Consider the following 24,320-nt stretch of genomic DNA (forward strand, 5'->3'; position numbering starts at 1 on the left):
AAGACCTGGGCACAAGGACAAACATATACTCGGCGGGCCTCTTGATCTTGTTATCTGCACGCTCATTTGCATGTCGCTCTGTCACGGCATTACTGGGGTAATGTCACTCTGACCAAAATAGATGGACGACCGAGGGAATTGATTTTGACTCGCGTGTAACCTGTGACCTTTGACTGCTACTGCACTTGAATTCCAAATATACAGCAGGTGTCAGGGTCGGGATCAAGCCCGCGACCTGTATACCAGGCGAGGTAGTTAACATCTCGCCACCGCGGTGAGACGATTACGGTAGCGATAGTGGCAACAAGGCAGGATGTTAAAATCCCGGACCTTGACGACGCCTGTATATTTGGAGTTTGAGTGTTCTCCCCGTGTGGTCGCGTATATTTTTCTCTTGGCCGTCCGTTTTTTCCCCTCCACATTTAGAATCAACGTGCGTTTTAAATTATTTGGCTGCTATAAATGTCCACATGATAAGCCACTTCGTTGAGATATTGTGATAGCCAGGTCGCCTCTGAATCTGGTAAATAGAATCGTTTTTTTTTTTAGGGGGAGTTCGATTTCCGCTCACGGCCGCCACCGGTGATGGTTATGTGAACCTGCCCTGGGCCTCCCCTAGGTCGACTCAGCCTCAAATGAGTACCCGGTGCGGTGTGTAAGCATTGAAAATGGGGGAGACAAAGGCGGCGGGGCGTGCTGTGGAGGATCCTTGTCCCAGGGCCTATCTGGCGCGTTGCCGGGCGTGGTGCCGGCCACCAGCCCCTCCCGTGTGCCACGTGCCGGCTTTCACAGGCGCTGCTCGCTAACAGCACTTGCCCCCAACAGTCTGTTAAACCTACACGAGGGACCTTTGTTTTTGTGAAGTCACCCAGCACCTCACTTGCCCTCGGTGTAAGCGTCCTCAAATGTCCATCCTGGCCCCAATGTTTTCGAAAGTCATCTTGACGTGCGGCAGTCATATCCAGTTCTCTCCCGCTCAAACAATCGTCTCGCATTGGCGCGTGGGACAAAGCACCATAACAAACAGACGTGCGGCGTGGACTTACACCGGTCTGGACCGGTCGAGGTGAAGGAACAGGCGAGCTCGCCAGCCGTGGACACTGCGACGCGTGGACGGCGGTGGAGCACATCAAAGTATTCCGCGCTCCGTCTGACAAACTCGTGTGCGTTGTCATTCACACGGTTTGTTACCGTTCCGGTGTCGGAGGTCTTTCATCCGAACGGAGCGGGGTGGGGGCGGCAACTCTCCCACTCTGCAGAAGTTGGAGAGTGCCCCCTGCTGTGAAGTTTTCATCCCCTCGAGAGATCGGGGCGCAGGTGGCCCTCGTTAGGGATGTGGCTTCGCTTACCAATGATCACTCAATCTTTATTTTACGTGCCAATATCAGTGCACATTACAGCAGAACGGGACGCTACCGTGGGGCACGGAGCAACAGGGATGAGCAGAAAGACTCCCTCGCGACCTCAGCAGCAGATTAAATCGCAACCGCACGCAAAATAAAGTACCACCGGGCGCCACGAACAGCGAGGAGAAAAATTAGTAGTGCATAAAAAGGAGAGAAACAGTTTTTTGTTTTCCTTCTTACATTTTTGATTTCTCTGGACAAGACCGACGAGTCTTGCACATAGCCGCAGGATAGAGACACACTCGGCGGGTACCCTGCAGCGCAGTTCGCCCAATTTCCATCAAAGGGAAGCCGCCAAGGCCAATCGGCCATTGTGCTCAAGGTCTGGCGGAGCTGGGAGCCTGCGGCCGTGGACTGTGGCTGGACGGCCCTGAAGCGAGACTGGGGCACGAGAAGAGAACTCGGCCCTCCCTCCGCGGGCCCCACCGCCTGGACACGGTGATCAAGGCCGCTCGCGATAGAAGGCCTTGGGCAGTATCGATCACCTTGAGTGCCTTTCGGAGACGAATGTAACTTTTCTTTTGGAGCAACATAACTGACTGCAGTGGATATGTGTCTACGTTGTACAGTGGGGAGCGGTGGTGTAGCGGTTAGCGCGCTGCGCCACGAACCCGACGACCCGAGTTCGATTCCTGCTCACTGCCAATACCGGTTACGATTATCTGAACCGGTCCTGGGCCTCCCCTAGGTCGACTCGGCCTCAAATGAGTACCTGATGCGGTGTGTAGTAAACATCGCCACTGGGGAGACAAAGGCGGCCGGCCGTGGTGCTGGCCACCCACCCCCTCGTGTGCCGTTCTGGCCTTCATAGGTTCTCGCTAACAGCACTTGCCCCAACAGTCTGTTAAAGGCTATACGGGGGATCTTTGTCATTGTCTTTTTGTGTGTATGTTGATCTTCGTTGGCACCGTACGTAGCCAACCGTGCTAATCGGAGGTGCGGGGAGGAGGACAACACTAAAAACAAAAAGCAGTCCTAAATAAATTTTCAACGTAGATTTAAAAGTGCATAGCTCCAGGTGGCTTCCTACTATAAGAAGGAAGAGCATTCCAGGTGGCCGCAGAAGCGCGTCTGAAAGCGCGCGATGCAGCGACCGTCTTCGTTCGACGGCTAGCCAAAAGCCGCCGCTGCTGCTGCTGCGAGGACGAGCGGCGTTTGTGTGACGGTGGTTTACGCTCCTTGAGATCGGCAGCAAGGTGTTGTGGTTCATATGCAGCAAGCACTTTGGGAGTAATGAGCGCGAGCACACAACGCATTCCTTCGGCAGCCGTTGAACTTCTTTCGGCACCGCACGTGGCCAACCGTGCCAATGGGAGGTGCAGGGGGCAGAAGTTGAACACAACAGCAAGAACGACGTGCTGTACCGAGCTGGACTAAACTTCCGCTGGGCTCTCTTTACCGATGCGGTGTGAATGGCGTGTTTACAGCTTGCGCGGTTTACGTGCGGCGCTTTGAGCGTTTTCCCACAAACCTTAGCGAGCTTTTCAGAGGACTAGCGAGAGATTTTAATAAAGCTTTCCCAAACCATTCGGAAACATGATCTCGATAGGATGGTGGTTGAAACGCTTTCATCCCGTCAAGAAATATGAACCCACTGAACTCAATTAGAAAACACGAAGGAACAAATTGGCAAGGCTATATCCTAGCATCGGCTTTCTTTGTTAAACTGCTGCTTAGCAAGTCGCCGGCTTGTGTGTGTGATCATTTGTGTGTTTGTGTCGTCACTGTGGGGAGCGGTAGTGCAGCGGTTAGTGCGACAAAGTCGGCGATTCGAGTTCTATTCCCGCTCACGGCCAACACCGGTGACGATAATCTGAACCGGTTCTGGGCCTGCCCTAGGTCGACTCAAACGAGTAGCTGGTGTGGCGGTGTGTAGTAAACATCGCCAACTCGGGAGGCAAAGGCGGCCGGGCGTGGTGCTGGCCACCCACCTCCTCGTGTGCCGTGCAGGCCTTCATAGGTGCTTGGTGACAGTACTTGCTCCAACAGCCTGTCAAAGGCTATGCGGGGGATCTTTGTCATTGTCTTTGTGTGTGTGTATTACTGTGACTTCAAAGCCAATGCCGAGTTCTTACACTCATTTGAGTTCAATGGATTTTTTTTAACCAATTTCCTGCAGTAAACAACGTGTGCTGCACACGCACTTGCCACACCGCCGCACTGGGAGCCCAGGCGGTCCCTCGCAGGCCATTCACAATAAGTGCGCTGCCAGCCACGCTGCCCATTGTGCAGCCAACCTGGGGCCACTTTCCCTGCCACGTCTCCGAGGTGAAGATATTTTTTGTTTCAAAATTGGATCGGAGGAATTTAGGGGTAAAAAAAACAACAACGAAAAAGGGTGAAAGCGTTTACCCGTCTCGGGATCACCACTTGTGGGTGACAAGTGGGATAAGTTTTGGCCATTCCTGGCCAGGTGGCTCATCAAACACCTAGCTCACTAACTCATTAACTCACTCATGCGTAGAGGTTCAGAGGTCTCATCCCTGCGCTGTCTTGCAGCCGTTGCTCTTGCTGGGTGTTCAACGTCGCTACGTCACAGCCTCAATCAGTTCAATTTGTCAGCGGTTGGCGACTTGGAATTGGGAGTAGACGTGGCACAGTGTGTGTATCTTTGTGTGTGCATATATGACTGTGTGTGTGACTTTGTGTGTGCATATATGACTGTGCGTGTGTGTCAACGGTAGTGCAGCGGTTACCACTCTTGCGCTACAAGCTCGGCGACCCAAGTTCGATTCCCGCTCACGGCCAGGTCGATTCAGCTTCAAATGAGCACCGGCACTCGGTGCGGTGTGTGAACATCGCCACTGGGGCGGTCGCCCGGGCGTGGTACTGGCCACCCATCCCCTCGTGTGCCACGGTGCCGGCAGCCTTCACAGGCGCTGCTGCTCGCTAGCGGCACTTGCCCCAACAGTCTGTTAAGGCTACACGTGTAGGGGGGGATCTTTGTCTTTGTGTGCGACTCGGTGTGGCAGGTTTTCGGAAGCGATCCGGAGCCAGCCGAGGGTGCCGCTGCTGGACAGGGGAGCGCCGGTGTACGCGGCGGGGCTGGCGCTCGTCTCGCTCGGCTCCCTGCTGGTCCTCGCCAGCTTCTGGGCCCTGGGCATCACGGGGACGTTTCTGGGTGAGCCCCCGTGCGGTCCCTGCCCCGGATTGCGGACCGCTTGATGTGGTGGCGAGGTGTTAACTCCCTCGCCTGGTACGCAGGAGGTCGTGGGTTCGTTTCCGACCCCGATGACGCCTGCTGTGTATTTGGAGTTTGCGTCTCTCTCCCTGTGGTCGCGTGGATTTTTCTCCAGGTCCTCCGTTTTTTTTCCCTCCACCTTTTCCCTCTACCTTTAGAATCAATATCGTGCATTTAGAGTATTTGGCCGTTATACATTTCCACGAGATAAGCCACTTCGTTGAGCTATCATTTGTGATGGCCAGGTAGCTTCTGAAAAAAAGCTACATAGCTCAGTGAGCCTTACCTGGTAAATGTAAAATAGTTTATAATTTTTGGAGATGCAGTCCTGTATTGTTGCTCGTTAATGCGATCGCTTACCGCACCTCTGATCATCACGGTTGGCTACGTACGGTGCGAAAGAAGTTCATCATACGTAAAATATAAATGCGATGAGCGTAAAGCGACCTTCCCCGTGTCTGCAGGACCCGCTGTGTGCGCTGTGTACAGCCTGGGCAGACGAGAATAGCCGGTTATGTCTGGGACAGTACAGCCAGCGCGCTCACCACGTGGGGACCGCTGTTTGTCTTTGCGTTGCAGCGATCGGCAGTGCTCCCGTGTGCGTGCGCGCACTGATGCAAAGCGATCGCTCACCGCGTCACTACTGTGGTTCACGTGTGATATATATGAATGGCTCAATTTGGGACGTGCGTACGTCTGTTGAACTTTTTTCGCACCGCACGTTGCCAACCGCGCTAATCGGAGGTGCGGGGGGGGGGGAAGGACAAAAAAACGAAAAAACAACAAGCAGCTCTAAAGAAATGAGCTTTGAATGTAGGTGATGTAAAAGTGCATAGTTTCCTGTGGCTTCCTAATATTGGAAGGAAGAGCATTCCAGACGGCCGCAGAAGCAGCGCATCTGAAAGCGGGCGATGCCGTGACCATCTTTGTTCGATGGTTAGCCAGAAGCCGCTGCTGCTGCGAGGGATTACAGGTACAGGAGCAACCATCCCACCCCCCCGGCAGACTTAATGCCCAATTGCAGACGCAGGCGTTGAGTCACCTCGCACCGCACAGAGACAGCCGCTGCAGCTGGTGCACCTTTGCATGTTTGAGAATCGATGGCGAGCCGCTCGTGCCCTGGTGCAGGACCACGCTGCTGCTCGCGCAGTATCAGCTGGTGCCGCTCATCACGTCAACCGCATTCGCTGGACAAGCCCATGGCAGGTCTACTGAGTATTTCGTACGGCTGCTGATGTAGATGCAGAACAACAGCTACAATGGGAGCAGCAGGGTAGTGAATCATCGCTGTCGTGTCTCATTTGTATTTGTGGGTCGCGTTGTACGGTCTCTGTTGTGGACGACCACAGTCGCACGCATGCCAGTGGATGCGGATACCTGATGTACAAATGGAATATGCAAAACTCTCCAGTAGGAGACGTCACAGCGATGATACACTACTCTGCTACTGCTCCTGACGTCATCTGGGCTTGACCACCTGCATGTGACATTGTAGCTGTAGCGCTGCATCCACATCGTCAGCAGCCGTATGAAAGAAGACGACGTGGGGGTGACTGCTGGGCTCCTGTGGAGGAGCCAGAACCCACATTGGGCACTGAGACACAGCTGAGGATTTGTCCTGGATCCACAGCTGCTGTGTAAACGTCGTCACGCAGAATCATCGCGGGCGTAGTTGTGGGGTATGCAAGTATCTAGGCGATAACCCGGCAATACGCCTCCCTTCACATATTGGTTCCTCCACGTACAGAGTATTCTTTACAGAGTATTCTTTACATATCCCGTGAGCCACACGGCCTTCTGAGGGCGCATACTTTCAGCAGCATCGGTTCAACAAGAAGCAAATTCCGCGCCGATTTGGACATGCAACGTCTCACCAGTCGAGCGAGGCTTGCCAGAACTAATCCGATCTAATTGAATGTTTACATTTAATTAGATCGCCTTCACTCATGGCGCTTGTCGTAGCTTACAAACCGGTGACACGGAGTGGAATGATGTAGTTGGCAGGGGCGTGCTACAAGGGTTGAGGAATGAGAGACAGCGATAGAGGATACTTAGGGATCACGACCATTCCAATACTTGCAACTCAAGGCATATTGTTTACACAAGACGTGTTGCAGCATGCTGTCCATCAACTTGCAGCTTCTCCATCTGCAGTGCAAGGCAAACAAAACGAACAACCCAAGAATGACTGAAAACTCATCGATCGTTTGTCAGCTGTAGTTTGGATATCCCAGCGGGGTTGCCCGAATCAGTCCCCCATGAATTGTTGGCCGCAAAAGCGAGATTATTTTACAGCGAGTCACTTGGCCAAAACATTTGCTCGAATTCCCTCCCTCCCTCCCTCTCTCTCTCCGTGCGCGCGTGCCGTTTGTCAACAGGCGACTACTGCGGTATCCTCATGGACGGCAAGGTGACCGGCTTCCCGTTCAGCGTCACCGACAACCCCATGTACTGGGGCTCGACGCTCAATTTCCTGGGCTGGTCCTTAATGTGAGGAGCGGTCGCACTCGCGTTTAATGTTTAATGTTTTCGTTTTTTAGTTTGTCGTCCTTTCCGCCCCCCCCCCCGCATCTCGGATTAACACGATTCGTCAGGGTTATGGGAGCGACGGAGCAACTGAATATACTGTACAGCGAGTACAAATCCCACCGCCGACTTTCGCATTTGATACCAGGCAGTGACTTGAGAGTGTTCATTGTGTAGCGCTGTAGATGGGCTGCGCTTACCTGCAATGGCAGACAGGGCCCATCAGGGGCGGTACCGGCAGGGGGGTCGCTTCATTCCCCAGCCCAAAAGCAGGAGGGGGCTGTGGGGTGTCCTGGGATCCCCCGGGAGCCCCCCTCCTGGAACTCTCTGGAAGAGAGGCGTGGCCAGAGACGGACACACCTGGGAGGTGTATTAAAGCCAGACCTCTCAACAGGTTTGGGGCCAGTCCAAGACAGAAGCCAGAAGACCAGCCAGCCTAGGACCCTGGGACCCCTGGCCCCGCTGTCCTTGTAAGGGCTGGGGCTCTGTGGGCCAGTGGTGAGACCCTGGGACTCCCGGCCTGACGTAAGGGCCGGGTCCGAGGAAGCCAGTGGTCGGGACCCATACATTGGCTGGGTCGGGTCAGATAGCCTCTTCTAGGTCAATCGTAGCCGGAGGACCTGAGAGCGTGGCCGGTGTTAGGCACGTGAGCCTGGAGGCTGTGTTCCTAGGTTGTATCAGGGAAGGGCTGTTGCCTGAGTGAAGGCAGGAACTGTTGCCTGAGTGAAGGCTGTGGACTTGCTTTGTGCGTTAGAAATTAACGCGTTGCCTCTACAAGTGGTCTCCAAGAACTCACGACAATTGCAATGTTGTCACTTCGCCAGGGAGAGACCTGGGGCGACTGTGACAACGCGAGGGATTTTGTCAGACTTCGTGCTTATTTATTTATTTTACAAAAATTGCGGACAACTGATACATTTTAGCGTCGCCGGCGCCACTTGCGCGCCGACGGGCTGACGTTAGCCGATGGTTGCGCTTTGCACCTCGTCTTTGCACCTCGTCTTTGCACCTCGTCTTTGCACCTCCTCTTTGCGGGCGATGAGCCCTGGTTGGCTTCCTGCACGCCGGAGCTCGCGTCCGTGATCTGTGCAAGCCGCGAGGGCCCAGAAGCGCAAACTCAACGCCACGGCGCTGAAAGCTGCCATTGACCCAGACTTGTATTTATTTCTCTCTCTCTGTAAAGCTCTTGGCTTCGCAAACGAACACGTCGTCGCATACCTTCGCTTTGCAACTATCGCCGTAATTCACCAGCATCAGGCGCGGTACGCCCGCACCGCGGGGAAATAGGTCACCCTTTATCCCTCGTTGCTTAGCGTCCGTGGCCCTGGTTGCCTGGCGACCGGCCGTGTTTACGTCCGTCGCCTCTCGAGTGCCGGCGGATTTTTTGGATCTTGAGCGGAAGACTGTGGGCCGCCACGCCGCGGCCGACCAACCCCGTGTTGGAACGAACAAAAAAAATGGTTTTGTGAGCCATTCATTTGAAGGGTAGACAAAGGTGACGCTTCCCCATGCTGCTGTGCGCTTTTAGGAATATTGGGGAGAATTTATGCCTCGTTGGAACAATGGAATGTCACAAAACATGTGAGTGGCGCAGGCAGGAAGGAAATTACCGACCGTTGATAGGCTAATGGTTTTCTCGAGGCAAAATTTGCAATGCCTTACAAGAGGGGGGTCATGTATTGTCAAGGATGTTGTTTTTGTTGTAAACAGGACAAGCTTGAATTTCGATTTAAAGCTTTCGTGACTGCAGGGATTCATATTCTAGGTTCTTTCGGTAAAGTCACGTAGAAGGGAAATAATAAAATAATGAAACATAAATGGTTATTATGTTTTCTTTTTATTATTTTATTATTTCCCTTCTACGTGACTTTACCGAAAGAACCAAGAATAGGACAAGCTTGGTTAATTATGTTTATTTGACGTGAGATTCTGACCCCCTGATGCTTTGCAGAAGCGATAATCTTTAATTATTGTGTTTAATAATGATAAATTTGCTCAAATAGCAATAAAATAGGAATTGTGTTAAGATGTTCAAACACCAAATAGAAACCTTTTGCAAAGAATCAAATTCGCATTAACCATACACGGTACATGCCAAGCAAGCATGCTCTGACTATGCCTGGCTTTGTCTTGGGAACTGATTGGTCTACACCAGAGACAGCAGCCTTCTTGAGCGCCTCGTCTCAACCAGTGTTAGACCAGAGACCAAAGACAGAAAGCAAACAGCAAAACAGTTTAAAGATTTATTTGTTTACCTTCGTGCGAATGTTCAACTTATTTCGCACCGTGTATAGAACATGGTAAACACAAAAAAGCAGTTATGAAGAAATTAGGTTTCTGTCAGCGTATGCCAGGGTTAAAATGGAATTAATTCTTCATTTTTTCATCGCTAATTGTTTTAGTGCATGAATATAAGACGTGCGAAAGGCACGATGTTATTTATTACGAGACCGACTAAATTTAAAGTCCCTCGTTCAGTGAACGTGGTCGGACATTCACGGAGAGCGGCCCCCACCTCTCCAGCTGCGGATCCCTCGCCAACCCAAAACCACTCCTGGCAAAAAAACACTCCAACCCACAAAAACTCCAACCCAAAACCACTCCTGGCAAAAAAACACTCCAACCCACAAAAACTCCAACCCAAAACCACTCCTGGCAAAAAAACACTCCAACCCACAAAAACTCCAACCCAAAACCACTCCTGGCAAAAAAACACTCCAACCCACAAAAACTCCAACCCAAAACCACTCCTGGCAAAAAAACACTCCAACCCACAAAAACTCCAACCCAAAACCACTCCTGGCAAAAAAACACTCCAACCCACAAAAACTCCAACCCAAAACCACTCCTGGCAAAAAAACACTCCAACCCACAAAAACTCCAACCCAAAACCACTCCTGGCAAAAAAACACTCCAACCCACAACCACTCCAACCCACAACCACTCCAACCCAAAACCACTCCAACCCACAACCACACCTGGCAAAAAAACACTCCAACCCACAACCACTCCAACCCACAACCACTCCAACCCAAAACCACTCCTGGCAAAAAAACACTCCAACCCACAACCACTCCAACCCACAACCACTCCAACCCAAAACCACTCCTGGCAAAAAAACACTCCAACCCACAACCACTCCAACCCAAAACCACTCCAACCCAAAACCACTCCAACCCAAAACCACTCCTGGCAAAAAAACACTCCAACCCACAACCACTCCAACCCAAAACCACTCCAACCCAAAACCACTCCTGGCAAAAAAACACTCCAACCCACAACCACTCCAACCCAAAACCACTCCAACCCAAAACCACTCCTGGCAAAAAAACACTCCAACCCACAACCACTCCAACCCAAAACCACTCCAACCCAAAACCACTCTTGGCAAAAAAACACTCCAACCCAAACCACTCCAACCCAAAACCACTCCTGGAAAAAACCACTCCAACCCAAAACAACTCGGGTTCGATTTCCGCTTGACAGCCAACACCAGTGATGATTACTTGAACCGGTCGTGGGCCTCTCCTAGGTCGACTCAGCCTAAAATGTACCTAGTGAAATGGTGTGTAACATCGCCACTGAGGAGACAAAGGCGGTCGAGCGAGCTACTGGCCACCCACCCTCTCGCGTGCCGTGCCGGCCTTCATAGGTGCTGCTACTCGCTACTAACAGCACGCCAACAGTCTGTTAAGGCGACACGGGGGATCTTTGTTCTTTGTGGTGATGGAAGTGCTGTGTGGGTGTTTAAGGGCATGCCGTGCTGTGCTGCTGTGGTGGGTGCAGGCAGGCCAGCCCCGCCGGGATCATCTTGACATGTGGAGTCGCAATCTCCTACAGGGTGGCCATCGCCTTTGAAGGGTATGACGACGATGATAACGACGATGACGGTGATGATGGTGATGGTGATTGCGTGCATGTGTGGGGTATATGGGGAGCGGTAGTGTAGCGGTTAGTGCGCCGCGCTATGAACCTGGTGACCCAAGTTCGATTTTCGTTCACGGCCAACATCAGTGACGATTATCTGAACCGGTCCTAGGCCTCCCCTAGGTTGATTCAGCCTCAAATTAGTACCTGGTGCGGTGTGTAAAAACATCGTCACTGGGGAGACAAAGGCGGCCAGGCGTGGTGCTGGCCACCTACCCCCTCGTGTGCCGTTCTGGCCTTTATAGGTGCTCGCTGACAGCGCTTGCCCCAACAGTCTGTTAAGGCTATACAGGGGATCTTTGTCTATTTTGGTGATGATTGTGATAATGATGGTGATACTCGTGATGATGATGGTGCTTGTTATGATCATGATGATGGCAATGATTGTGATGATGATGGTGCTTGTTATGATCATGATGATGGTAATGATTGTGATGATGATGGTGATGGTTGTGATGATGGTGATTGTGATGCACGCCTTCACATATAGCGCCACGCGGATCAATCTCACGTTCGATTTTGAGGTTTTATAAAAAAATGTCAACTGGGGCCAAGGCTTCCTTTGCCGAGGCCATTTGTGGGGTTCAGTTTAAACGTGAGAGGTGGTTTGTCCGATTGAAATCGTTGCTAAAAACTTAACTTAAACTTTGTATTTTACCAGGTAAGGCTCACTGAGCTACTATGTAAGCTCTTTTTTCAGAAGGTACCTGGTCACAAGTGACAGCTCCAACAAAGTTGCTTATCGTCGTGGACATTTATAGCAGCAGCCAAACACTCCCAACACGTGGTGACGTACAAACTCTATATAGACAACAGGCGTCAAGATCGGGGTGTAACCAACGACCTCCTGTATACCAGGCGAGGGAGTTAACATCTCGTAGGCACCGAGAGTGAGTCTTCTGAGGACTAGGTGGCCAGATCATTCACCCGGCCGCTGTTCATCCCGTCACATTTTATCACCGTCACAGATCCGGACCGATTTGCCACCGATTTGTGGTTGGTTCAAGCACACATGCGGATAAGAGCAGGGTGGGATAAGATCAGTTTCAATGCATTCTTCTCTGTACTACTAGTTGATTCAACAATGACAAAAACAACAACTTTTTTTGTTACAAAAATATAGAACAGAATTAAAAAGCTGTGTTTGTTACTGCGCGTGCTGGAAGACGGACATGGGGTCGTTATCCCACGCTCTCTTATTGCGGAATGTTGCGCAGACACGATGCGATAGAAGTGTTTCGTCAGCGCCACACGTGTTGTTCACGCGATGTTCACGCGATGTTCACGCGTCTTTCACGCGATGTTCACGTGCCGTCCACGCGATGTTCTAGGGATCTTCACGCGTTTTCACTTGTTCATGCGCTGTCCACACGTTGGTCACACGTTGGTCACACGTTGTTCATGGTACGTTCACGCGATGTCCACGTGTGGTTCATGCGATGTTCACGCGATGTCCACGCGCTCTCCACGCGTTGTTCACGCGATGTTCACACGAGAAGGGAATGTGATTTTGGATGGAAGTGCTAACGGAAAATGTACAAAGAGGAGGAGATTGTATAACAGTTGCGTAACACAAGCTGGTTTTGTCAAGGCGAAATTTGGTCGTAAATACTTAAAACGCGTTCAAACGCACGAAGGTGCAAATAATATGCATTAACTATAATGAAAAGAAAAATATTCGGTAGTGCATGTTTATAAATTCCTCTTAAATCATTATTGCAGGTTGTAAATCCTGCCTGCTGAGTGCCAGCGCGATAACTCGTTAAAAAGACGAAGCAATTACAGGAATCTTGTCGCCGCTGCTTTGCCGCTGACATGTGGGTCGCTGCTGACACAACGTCGCCGGCTTGCAACTCGCCCGTCTCTCTTCCACGCGTCGTGCGTGCTCAACATCAACGTGTCGGCTCTGGACACAGTCACAATGCACGGCCATTGCAATGACAATACAATGAGAAATAAATCAATACCATCTAGAGTTGCGCAAACTGTTAAAAAGGGTCGTTGTGGCTGTGAGCTTGTCGTTGTTGTGTGCGGGTGTGCGACAAGCCGTGGTGTTGAGTTGGGACTGTGAGTGTGGTGGTGATGGTGATGATGGAGTCAAGAGTGTGCTGATTGCTTCTGGGGGGTTGTACCAGAGGTGTGGTGCTGCAAATGAGAAAGATCTGTCTCCCAGGATCAATATTATGAAACGAGCCATTTGCCCATCCAAGGACGGGTGTATTGCAGAAAATCTGAAACTTGCAAGCGAAGAGCAGACCACGACGTGATATATTCATTGCATCAATCCGTGTGCAGTTTGTAAGGCCGCGGTGACGCAGACCTATTACATGTCAAGGTTATAATCCCTTGTTCATCACGACGTCCTTTTTACTTTGATGTCTCAACAGCGTGACGGAGATCATGTGACGTGAGGGTTCTGCCTTTGTAGTGGGGGCTGTGAGTTGACGCCGAGGAGGGGGGAGGAGGCGCCTCGCCCCCCCCCATGTGGAGTGACGTCACCTGCTCATGTTTATTAATGAGGGGGCTGGTCGACGTGGAGTGACGTCACCTGCTCATGATTATTAATGAGGGGGGGGCTGGTCGATGTGGAGTGACGTCACGAGCGTTAAGGACAGCCACTGCTGGGTGATGAGAGTGGGTAGAGCGAGTGAGACCAGGGTCACGCGCTCTTATTCAGGGTGCTGAGTGAGTGGGCACTGCCGGCTCTGGGCGCCGCGGTGGCGAGACGTTTGAGGCGTTGTTACCTCCCTCGCCCGGCACAGATCTTCACCAGAAGTGACCCGGCCACAAATTGACAAGCTCAATGAAGTGGCTTTCATCATCGTTAGGACAAATTCGTAGCAGCCAAACAATGCGAACGCACGTTGATTCTGAATGTGGAGGGGAAACCCAGAGGACCCTGGAGAGACAAATCCACGCGACCACGGGGGGAGAACGAACAAGCAACTCCAAATGAAGAGTAACTGGCTCTTTATTTAAATGCTTCCAACGCCACTTGATGATTGCATTTGTCACGAGCTGCAGGCTTCTTAATGACAGATTTGGGCACAGATCGTTCCGTGGGCTAAGCCAAAAATTATGAATTGGTACCGTCTGAGAAAAGCTACGACGCATTTATATTTACAAGATCTCACCCAAAAGTGCTTTATTATTATGGAGAAAAAAACACATTTACCTGTTCGCTTTGAGATGGGAGAAGGTTTACGATCACGTTCTGATTTGATTTTTTTCGCTTGGCTAATTAACCGTAGCGAGTCGTTTTGGCATGTTGTAACGTATGTGATGTTTACATTGTCCAGGGCTCTTATTGTCGCGGCGCTCCTGCTGCTGTTGCTGCTGCTGCTGCTGCCGCCTCATGCGCCGCCTGCCTCGCATGCCGTGGCCGCGCTTGTTGTTGAATTTGTGCCGTGACCCAGTTTCCCCAATTGCTTAGATTTTTTGTTGTTGTTTTTGTTGTTCCAGCCCCTTCACTCGAGCCATTTACGAGCAGAGAAACGTGGGATTGAAGCGACGCTAAAGTGGCTCACGCGGCCACGCGGCTACGCGGTGTTGTGGCCACGCGACGCTCTGCAGCTGCCATCCCTGGCGATGACAGCAATGCCGATCTCGCACCCAGCAGCACTTTTGATTCCGTGTGTCGTTTTGTTAAAGATTTCTATTTCTAATCGCTGTGCGGGCAATTAAAATTAATCAACTTTACCAATGCACATCGCGCGTTGATATCCGCGTAGCTTGTGTTTGCCTCAATATTAACACGTCCCTTTCTTTTCGTTATTGTTTTTCTTTGAAATCTGATTTATAAAATGCGCAATAAATGCACGATGCCAAATAGGATCGTGCGTTGTCAAAGTTTTTGCGCGGGCGCACACCTCGTTTCAAAACTGCTCGACGCGAGCCGTCGATGTGTTGAGACTTGCACCGCCCTTGCGCCAGTCTCTGGTCTCGCACCGGCGGTGACACGAGGCCAGGGACGAGGCTGTCTTGGTAGTAGGCCAATCAGCTTCGAGGACGATGCGTGCGCGATTATCAAAGCACGTCTGTTTGCATGATATACCACAAGCGTGAGGTGTTGTTAGCGCAGACTTACCCCGCTCCTCCAATTAGCACGGTTGGCTACGTACGGGCGCAAAAACAAGTTAAACATACACACAGGCCTGACCACGCCTCGTGGTACGTATATATTTGGCGTTGGAACATCTCGATACCTCCCGTGATTTTTTGTCGGACGTTTACGCGATCTAACCCCAAAAACCTCATACGGAGGAGACATCGTCTGCTGATGTATCAGCGTGGGCTTCGATAAGCACACATTCATTACTGCCTCAATGTTTCTTTTCTTATAATTGAATGAATAATCTAATGTTTTTTTTATATTGGTCATTATGCGTGAAAAGATAGCTGCATTAATTCTCAATGTTTTTTTGCAAAAACATTTTCAGAAGAATGAACGACGTCATTATGAATAGTACATCGTTATTGAAGTTTATGTAAATTGCTGTTACAAATCAGATACCTTGAGCATCTAAATTACAACCCAACATTAAAACCCTGTACAAGGGAGACGTGATGTTTTACGAGGGGTATTATCATGTCGTGGGTGTGTGTGTCAGTATGTGGGGAGTGGTGGCGCAGCGCTTAGCGCGCTGCGCTACGAATCCGGCGTCCCGAATTTGATTCCTGCTCACGGCCACCACCAGTGACGGTTATCTAAACCTGTCCTGGGCCTCCCCTAGGTCGACTCGGCCTCAAATGAGTACCCGGTGCATTGTGTAAACATCGCCATTGGGGGAGACAAAGGAGGCGGGGCGTGGTGGAGGATCCTTGTACCAGGGCCTATCTGGCGCATCGCTGGGCGTGGTGCTGGCCACCCACCCCCTCGTGTGCCGTTTTGGCCTTCAGAGGTGCTCGCTAACAGCACTTTCCTCAACAGTCTGTGAAGGCTGTACGGGCGATCTTTGTTTGGTCAGTATGTGGGGAGTGGTACTGCGGAGGTTAGCGCTGCCCCGCCCTACGAACCCTGAGACCCAAGTTCGATTCCTGCTCACGGCCAACATCGGTGATGAATATTCCATCGGACCGTTTCCCTCTGGGAATATTGAATAGTGAAAGTGGTCGCAGACTGCATCGATGCAAAGTTTGCGCTTCATTGGTGCCAAAGTGAGACCAAGGGTAAGTCATAGTCGTTACCAAAATCACAGCAATTTTAGGCGAAGTCTACGCTCGAGATTCGTATGCCCAGAGGAGGAAACTGATAACATAAATATCACCACTTTATATAATGGATTTACTTATACATGATGTTGGCCAGTGCATTTAAAGTTGGCAGGGAGACATTGGAAGACAAACGGAGAAAGATAATTGTCTGAAACCGCGAAGGACGTGTCCGGGGGAAAGGGGAGAAATCTGAAGATGGAATTACGTGAAGCTTATGGCGGGACCCCGGGATCCCACAAGTCCCCGGCTCTCGCATGAACTGCGTTGCGACGTCATTCTATGTCTGTTGAAGGCGAACGCTCCGGCGATTTATCCCTCTCGACGAGCTCTACACGATGCGCTAATCATAAGTTTCAAAGTTTTGTTTCTTCTGCGCATTCGTCCTCGCTGCTGCGCTTGGACGACACGACAAAAGAACGATCCGTGCCAGGCGGGTCGCGACGTTTGTGTGCGCGGTGGGACGGAGTCGCCAAAAATAAATTTATTAATTGCGATTTATTCGGGAAGGTTCATATGAAGAGCGCGCACAGTGGACTGATGAACGGAACGTCGCAAGCGATGGGAGGTGGTTGAAAGCAGAGAAAAATGAAAAGAGGTCAATGATTGCCAATTCACTAAAATTGGAGCACCTCGTGTGAGAAGGGGCGAACCGTTGCTCACGGTGGAGATGGAATATTGAAATTAGTTTAGGAATTTTATGCCGAACTCCGTCGCAAACAAATGCACGCAGTTCTAGATTTGAAGCTTTCGTGACTGCAATGATTCATATTCTTAGGTTTTTTCGGTAAAGTCACGTAGGTAAAACATTAAAATTAATGAAAGTAAAATAAAACAAAATAAAAATAAAAAAATAAAAATCACGACGTTTTGTGTTGCCTCCGAAACGTCGTGATTTTTATTTTTATTTTGTTTTATTTTACTTTCATTAATTTTAATGTTTTACCTACGTGACTTTACCGAAAAAACCTAAGAATATAAATGCACGCAGCCCCGCGCGACCAGCGCCTCTCTCACCCGCAGAGGACGAGGAAGCTCCGGGTCTCGCACTTATACGACACATTCAGATTCAGCCACGATGAAGGCGTGACGTCGCCAATATGGTGGCGTGCAGCGTGGTATCGACAAGGCTCGATTATTGCAACTCGCTACTCTACAGGACGTCTGGCAAAAAAACTTTAGCAAGCTGCAGCGTTAACAGAATTCTTTGTCACGCGTCATGACGGGGTACCGCGAGATCGGACCGTGTCCATCCGGTGCTCGTCCAGCTGTGTTGGCTTCCGATTACCAAACGAAACATGTTAAGGTCGCGCTTATTACACACCGAGCGCTTGCCTCAAATGAAGCACAACACCTCGCTAGTTTCGTCAAGGAGCATACGCCATCACGTGAACTCCGGTCATTCTCGCATCGTGCACTTTCAGATGCGCTTTTGCACATCAGATATTAGCAAGCCACTGGAGCTATGCAATTTTAAATACTAACTGAAAACGAATTATTTTACAACTGCTTTTATGAGCTTAACACGTAGCAGGCTTTCGCGACCAATATCATCGATAATAGATTTTTTTTGGGTTAGATCGCGTAAATTTATAAATGTGTCGTTAAACCCGCCACCACCCGACACAGCCAACTAGTAAGGGTTGTCACGTAAACAGAACGTGGCCAATTCGTCACCAATACAGCACACCGGTGTGTTGGAGAGCCAAGCCACAACATTTACAATCTGAGTACGACGTTTCGCCAGTAATAACAACTAGCTTCATCAGGCGACAGCCAGATTTGTGGAGAAGTCTACCTGTTTCGTTCCTTATATAGAGGCGTAGATGTGACCACGCTTCTGCGCTCTTGCACAATGTGGGGGGAGCGGGGGGTCTATTGTGTATGTTAAAATATCCCTACCAACGGTAATCCCTTTTGAAGTGCGCTGCCCTTTGCAGGCATGCATTTAAATAATGTATTTTTTGATTATTCGCTTCCACGCAGCACTAAGATGGTAGCTATCCGAACGGTTAAAGTTATTTTGATTTCTTTCAATTTCGATAGCTTCTCTAATTAGTCTTGGCCAGTAGTTGCTAGTTTTGCACAGAACTTCAACATTATCAAAATCAATTGATTGTCCTTGTTGGCACGCGTGTTCTGCTGCTGCTGACAGTTGCATTTGGGATAATTTAATATTTCTCTGATGTTCTTTTATTCTCGTGCTGATCATTCGTCCTGTTTGCCCAACATAACATTTACCACACGTGCAGTTAATCCTGTACACACCTTCTGTTGATAGCTTCGGTAATACATCTTTTGTACCAGATATTAAATTCCGTATTTTATGTACCGTGCCAAATCTTACTCGGATGTTTTGTTTTTCCAAACATCTGGCGAGTTTCTCAGTTACTCCCGCAATGTACGGCATTTTGATCGTTTTAATTACTTGGGCAGTTTCAATGCTCGTGTTATTTGATTTGGTTTTGGAATCCAATGCCCTGTTGATTTGTGCATCATTGTAGCCATTCATTTGCAGCGCTTCTTTAACATGTTGAATTTCACTTCTCAGACTGTCACCATCTGACACTACCTTAGCTCGATGAATGAGCGTCTTGATAAGAGCAGATTTCTGTGTGGGGTGATGGTGTGACTGCATTCAGTTAGGCGTCAGTAGGCGGTTAATAAACACTGCTATTTTACCATTTCGACAGCTTCATTCGCTTAATTCGGAGTTTCTCCGAATTGTCTTCACTGGCATTCCTCAAAAGATGCAGAGATTCAAAGGTTATACCACACGCAGTTAAAGTAACTCATCACACAAAGTCACTTAAAGCTAATAAAATACTACATGAAGCTAGTGAGTTGTGGCTAAAAGAGAGATTCCGGCATAATAGAAGTGAACTCAGTGACACTTCTAAATCACGAATGTCCTTACACGTGAGAATGAGTAACAGTGTCTCTACAGACCACTGGAATATAATCGACACAATTACACAGCAATCAGCTGATAATGTATTTAACAAAACTAACACTACCCAAATTAACAAATTTGCTAGACTGACTAACAAACAACTCTGAACTAAAAATTTACATTTCATAAACAAAACGGTGATCAACATGACTAACGTTGAATTATCCAGCGATATGGTTTCAGTCCGGTCTAAGGGTCTTAACTTTGCCGTTGCCCCACGTACAATCCCTGTCGATGAGATCATTGCTGAAGTGGAATCAGCAGTTAGACATCCCTTTAATCAAGCTGAGATGACTAGGCATGAGGTTGCCAAAATAATTGAGAACAGCAAATTGCCAAAACCAAATATTAGCTTGAGTGCAGCAAAAGCCTTAAGCCAAAACACCTCTACTATGGATGATTGTTTAGTTTGTTGTCCTTCTCCCGCGCCTCCGATTAGCGCGGTTGGTCACGTACGGTGCTAAAGAAGTTCAACGTACGTACGAAGTCAACTCTGCCCCCTGGCAACAACAGCAGCAACAGCAGCAGCACAGCGTCAGGAAATGGGTCAAGAAGTGGGTCCATTCCTCCAAGCATGGCGGCATTCGACATTCTTAAGAGACCAAGGAATGACCCAAGAATCTTCTTCTTGGTTCTTTCGGTAAAGAACCAAGAAGATGAATCCCTGCAGTCACGAAAGCTTTACATCGAAATTTGACCCAAGAATGTCAGCTGGTCGCGCTACAGAGCAAGCAATTGGATGGCCCTGGAGAGCTTTGGCGGTTGGGTGACAACGACCATCAGGCTTGCGTCTGGGTCAAGTGAGCAGCTCATGGCAATGTGCAATACGTGGAAGGAAATCAACAAAGTGTGTCAATGACGATGCGTGAATATTAAAGATACCGTGACATGAACAGCTGTAGGCCGATATGTGCCTGTGCCGGATACTTTGATGGAAAAAAAGCAACATGCTTCACCACATCGCGTTCTCGAGTGGTTATCAGGGCTCCCTCCGCACGCCCTCCCACCCCAACTTTCTCCTGCTGCACGCACGAGCGCAAGAACGGCACATCGCACGCGACATCATCCAGTTTGTTTTGAACCAGTTTATTTAGACGTATAACAGCTAAGATGCCGATTTAAACACCTTACCATTAATGCAGCAATCTAATTTAGTATCGTATATCAGAGGCGCTAAACAGGAGAGAAGGGCGCGTGTCATTTGGCTTGGGTTGCGTTCGCTCTGCCATTGTACCAAGAGCGTTATCATGGTCACTCCAACCCCTCCGTAAGATAGTCCGCGCCTCTGCTGATCCTTTAACGCCGCGCGCGCGTGTCACCGTGACTTTGCGGTGTGCCGTTATAGACGTGACGTGGGCTTCTTACAGCCAGAGCCTCTGTGCTCCTCTGCGCGTCTCTCTGCACGTCAAAATATGAAACGGGGCCGATCGGGAGTTGGGGTCGGAGGCCCGTGTCCGTCGCGCGGTCGCAAAGCGCCGTCCGTGGTCTCTCCGCTGCCGAATGACAGAGTCCTCCGGCAGGCCGACGTCACCGCCCTTGTTTGTGACGCGACACGTGACTTCCTGCCTCGTGGTGAGGTCCACTCCGAGATGTTGACTCCCTCGCCTGGTGCGCAGGGGGTCGTGGGTTCCATCCCGATCCTGACGACGCCTGCTGCTGCTGCTGTGTATTTGTGGAGTTGGCGTGCCTCTTTCTCTCGCTGTGGTGGTCGCGTGGATTTTTCTCCGGGTCCTCCGGTTTTCACGAAGACGGTGGTCACCGCATCGCGTGCTCTCAGATGCGCTCCTGTGGCCGTCTGGAACGCTGTTTCGATATTAGGGGTAGCCACTGGAGCGATGCACTTTTAAATCATCTCGATTGACAAATACATTTCTTTAGAACTGCTTTTTGTGTTTAGTTTGTTGTCCTTCCCCCGCATCTCCGATTAGCACGGTTGGCTACGTACGGTGCCAAAGAAGTTCAACACACGTACACATACCAGGCGAGCTAGTTAACATCTCTCCACCGCGGCACTCTGAAGACCAGTGAGATTTTCTATCGCAGAGGGAACGTTGGCAGTAATGAGGGAAGTGTGGGATTCAAAATGTATCCAGGAATCAAATATTGGCATCGCTATCCCGCTGCCTACCCAGGAAAGTCTCCCCGAGTTCACGGCGTCTCGTTCGGGAGTCGTCTAGACGAGGGGACGATGCTGATGCTGCTGCTGCTGCTGCCGCTGTCTGGAATCCCACTTGAGTGATTTGCAGGTAATGGTTTGTAATTGTGATGTTTGACTGACACCGGTTACATTGGAATAGAGGTTTCTGTTAGCTCTGGGAGGAAACGAGAGAACTCGGGGGAAACTGATGCTGAACAGAGAGAAAAAGAGAACACGCAAATGCAGAGAGAGGGTCGCCCCAGTCAGGAATAGAACCCATGCGCTACGTGCTGCGAGACGCAAGTCTTACCACTGCGCTGCCACCCCGTAGACAAACACATACACAAGTGCTTAACACCCGAAGCTAATGAGTTCACATCATCGTCGCGGTGGCTAGGAGATGTTATCTCCCTCGCCTGGTATGCAGCAAGAGGTCGTGGATTCGATCCCGACCCTGACGCCTGCTGCTGTATATTAAGAGTCTGCGTGTCTCTCTCTGCCCGTGGTCGCGTGGATTTTTCTTTGGGTCCTCCGGTTTTCCCCTCCACATTTAGAATCAACGTCACGTGTTCGGAGAATTGAGCTGCTATGGATTTCCACGCAATGATGAGCAGCCACTTGGAGGAGCTGCTATCATTCGTGATCGCCAGGTCGCTTCTGTAGACGAGAGCCACGTGCATTGGAGGGCATTGCCTGGTGAACATAAACATGTTTTAACTTTTTTTGTTTTCATTGAAGTTTTCGTGACTGCAGGAATTCATTTTCTTTGGGTCTCTTTTTTTCACCTGAAGACGATTGCTTGTGTTGCGATCGAAACGTCGTGATATTGTTATTAATTAGATTATTTTTTCTATTTACGTGGCTTTACCGAAAGACCCAAAGAATATTGTTGCGTTTGATTCAGAACCCTTGGGAAGGTCATTCCCGGCCACAGCAGAAGAGCACGGGGCGATTTCCCCTTTCTTGTTCGGTTGCTGTGGGGCTCGCGCGTGGAGAGAGGCAGGTGCGCTCGTCAACACAGCCGATTAAATCTTCACTCGCATGTACAGTACCCTCTATTACGCCTCCCAATTTCTGAATCTTGGGTTCACCTAATGCGTCGGTCATGAAAGCACATATTTCGCTTTAATTAGCACTCTGCAACATCTCTAACATCATTAACGTATCGATTAGCATTCATAGAACAGCATGTCACCGCTTCAGGAGGTGCCAATTCTATCTGCTTGGGATGACAAAATGAAATTACGTAAAATCTTTTGCGTGAATTGTAATCGCCAGTGGGTCTTCACCAGGGATGTTTGTTCCCTTGCCTGGGATCGATCCGGTGCCGTTGGTGTCAGTCGTTGTCACGTGTGTGCGTGTCACGTGCGTGCGTGTCACGCGTGTGCATTTCACGCAGTGCCCATGATTTTTATTAGTAACACTTTCAGGAGGCGCGTTGGGAAATCTCGAACGTGTGAACGCATTCGGTGCAGTATGTTCCAATGCGGTGGCGAGATGTTGACTACCTCGCCTGGTATGCAGGAGGTCGTGGGTTCGATGTCGACCCTGACGACGCCTGCTGCTGCTGCTGTATATTTGTGGAGTTTGCGCTGAGAGTTTTGGCTGCTGCTTTACATTTCCAAATGATGATGATGAGCCCCCTCTCGCTGTGCTGTGCTCACCTGCCTGTTGAAGTTAACCACTCGACGTTGCTGACGAAGCGTCGGCTGCCAATGTCGGAGTCGTTCCTGAGCCGTCCCGGGCACGTCGTGTTCCCAGCACAACGCCACGCAGCGCGTCACTCAGCACCTCGGTCATCGGCCTCACCGCACGGCGATTGGCACTAATAGGTAACAGGCGGCTTTGGTGTAATGGGAATTAGGGCATTTATTCACGTTTGCATTGAGCCGCAAGGGAACCGTTCATCCCTGTTACCTGTCAGATTCGTGATGAACACATGCTCCCTCGTACTCGTAGTGGTGGCTCCCCCAGCTCGCTTTGCCCGCCGACAATCAGGCACCAACCACCGCACCAACTCTCCTCGTGGCCACCGACCTCTGAACCGTGATGCCAAACTAAATCGTGCGCTGCTTTTGGAGAGGTAACCATTCGACGCCTCAATGCTGAACGGTTACCTGCAAATGCCTCGCTTGGAACGGCATTGGATCCCCGTTTCACGGACGGCGTTCGCACGACGCGACTTTCGCTGAGCGAGCGCCGCGCCCACGATCCCGATTGACTTTCTTGGGTAGACGCGAGAAGAATGATGCAAATATTAGTCGAGTGTGTGATGGAATACTCGCTATGACGAGTCCACTACCTCGCCTCCCACCTCGCCCCCCACCTCGTCTCTCACCTCGTCCCCCACCTCGTCCCGCCCCACCTCGTCCCCCACCTCGCCTCCCACTTCGCCCTCCACCTCGTCCCGCCCCACCTCGTCCCCCACCTCGCCTCCCACTTCGCCCCCCACCTCGTCTCTCACCTCGTCCCCCACCTCGTCCCGCCCCACCTCGTCCCCCACCTCGCCTCCCACTTCGCCCCCCACCTCGTCTCTCACCTCGTCCCCCACCTCGCCTCCCACCTCGTCCCCCACCTCGTCCCCCACCTCGCCCCCCACCTCGTCCCGCCCCACCTCGTCCCCCACCTCGTCCCCCACCTCGTCCCGCCCCACCTCGCCCCCCACCTCGTCCCGCCCCACCTCGTCCCCCACCTCGCCTCCCACTTCGCCCCCCACCTCGTCCCCCACCTCGTCTCTCACCTCGTCCCCCACCTCGCCCCCCACCTCGTCCCGCCCCACCTCGTCCCCCACCTCGCCTCCCACCTCGCCCCCCACCTCGTCCCGCCCCACCTCGTCCCCCACCTCGCCTCCCACCTCGTCCCCCACCTCGTCCCCCACCTCGCCCCCCACCTCGTCCCGCCCCACCTCGCCCCCCACCTCGCCTCCCACTTCGCCCCCCACCTCGTCCCCCATCTCGTCTCTCACCTCGTCCCCCACCT

At 50.9% G+C, this 24,320-nt stretch overlaps 1 protein-coding gene across 1 annotated transcript in view; it reads left to right on the forward strand.

Moving 5' to 3' along the window:
• The window catches only part of PEMT (phosphatidylethanolamine N-methyltransferase), a 34,894-nt gene extending 19,386 nt beyond the window's left edge, over positions 1-15,508 (forward strand). Inside the window, exons 4-7 of the mRNA XM_078601270.1 lie at positions 4,379-4,527; positions 6,966-7,077; positions 10,900-10,974; positions 14,503-15,508. Of these exons, the coding sequence (XP_078457396.1) occupies positions 4,379-4,527; positions 6,966-7,077; positions 10,900-10,974; positions 14,503-14,557 (391 nt within the window). The 3' untranslated portion in view covers positions 14,558-15,508. The remainder of the gene's footprint in view (positions 1-4,378; positions 4,528-6,965; positions 7,078-10,899; positions 10,975-14,502) is intronic.
• The last annotated feature ends 8,812 nt before the right edge of the window (positions 15,509-24,320 follow it).

This window comes from Lampetra planeri, chromosome 1 (assembly GCF_965212315.1).
Source record: "Lampetra planeri chromosome 1, kcLamPlan1.2.h2, whole genome shotgun sequence".
NCBI classification, from domain to species: Eukaryota; Metazoa; Chordata; class Hyperoartia; order Petromyzontiformes; family Petromyzontidae; genus Lampetra; species Lampetra planeri.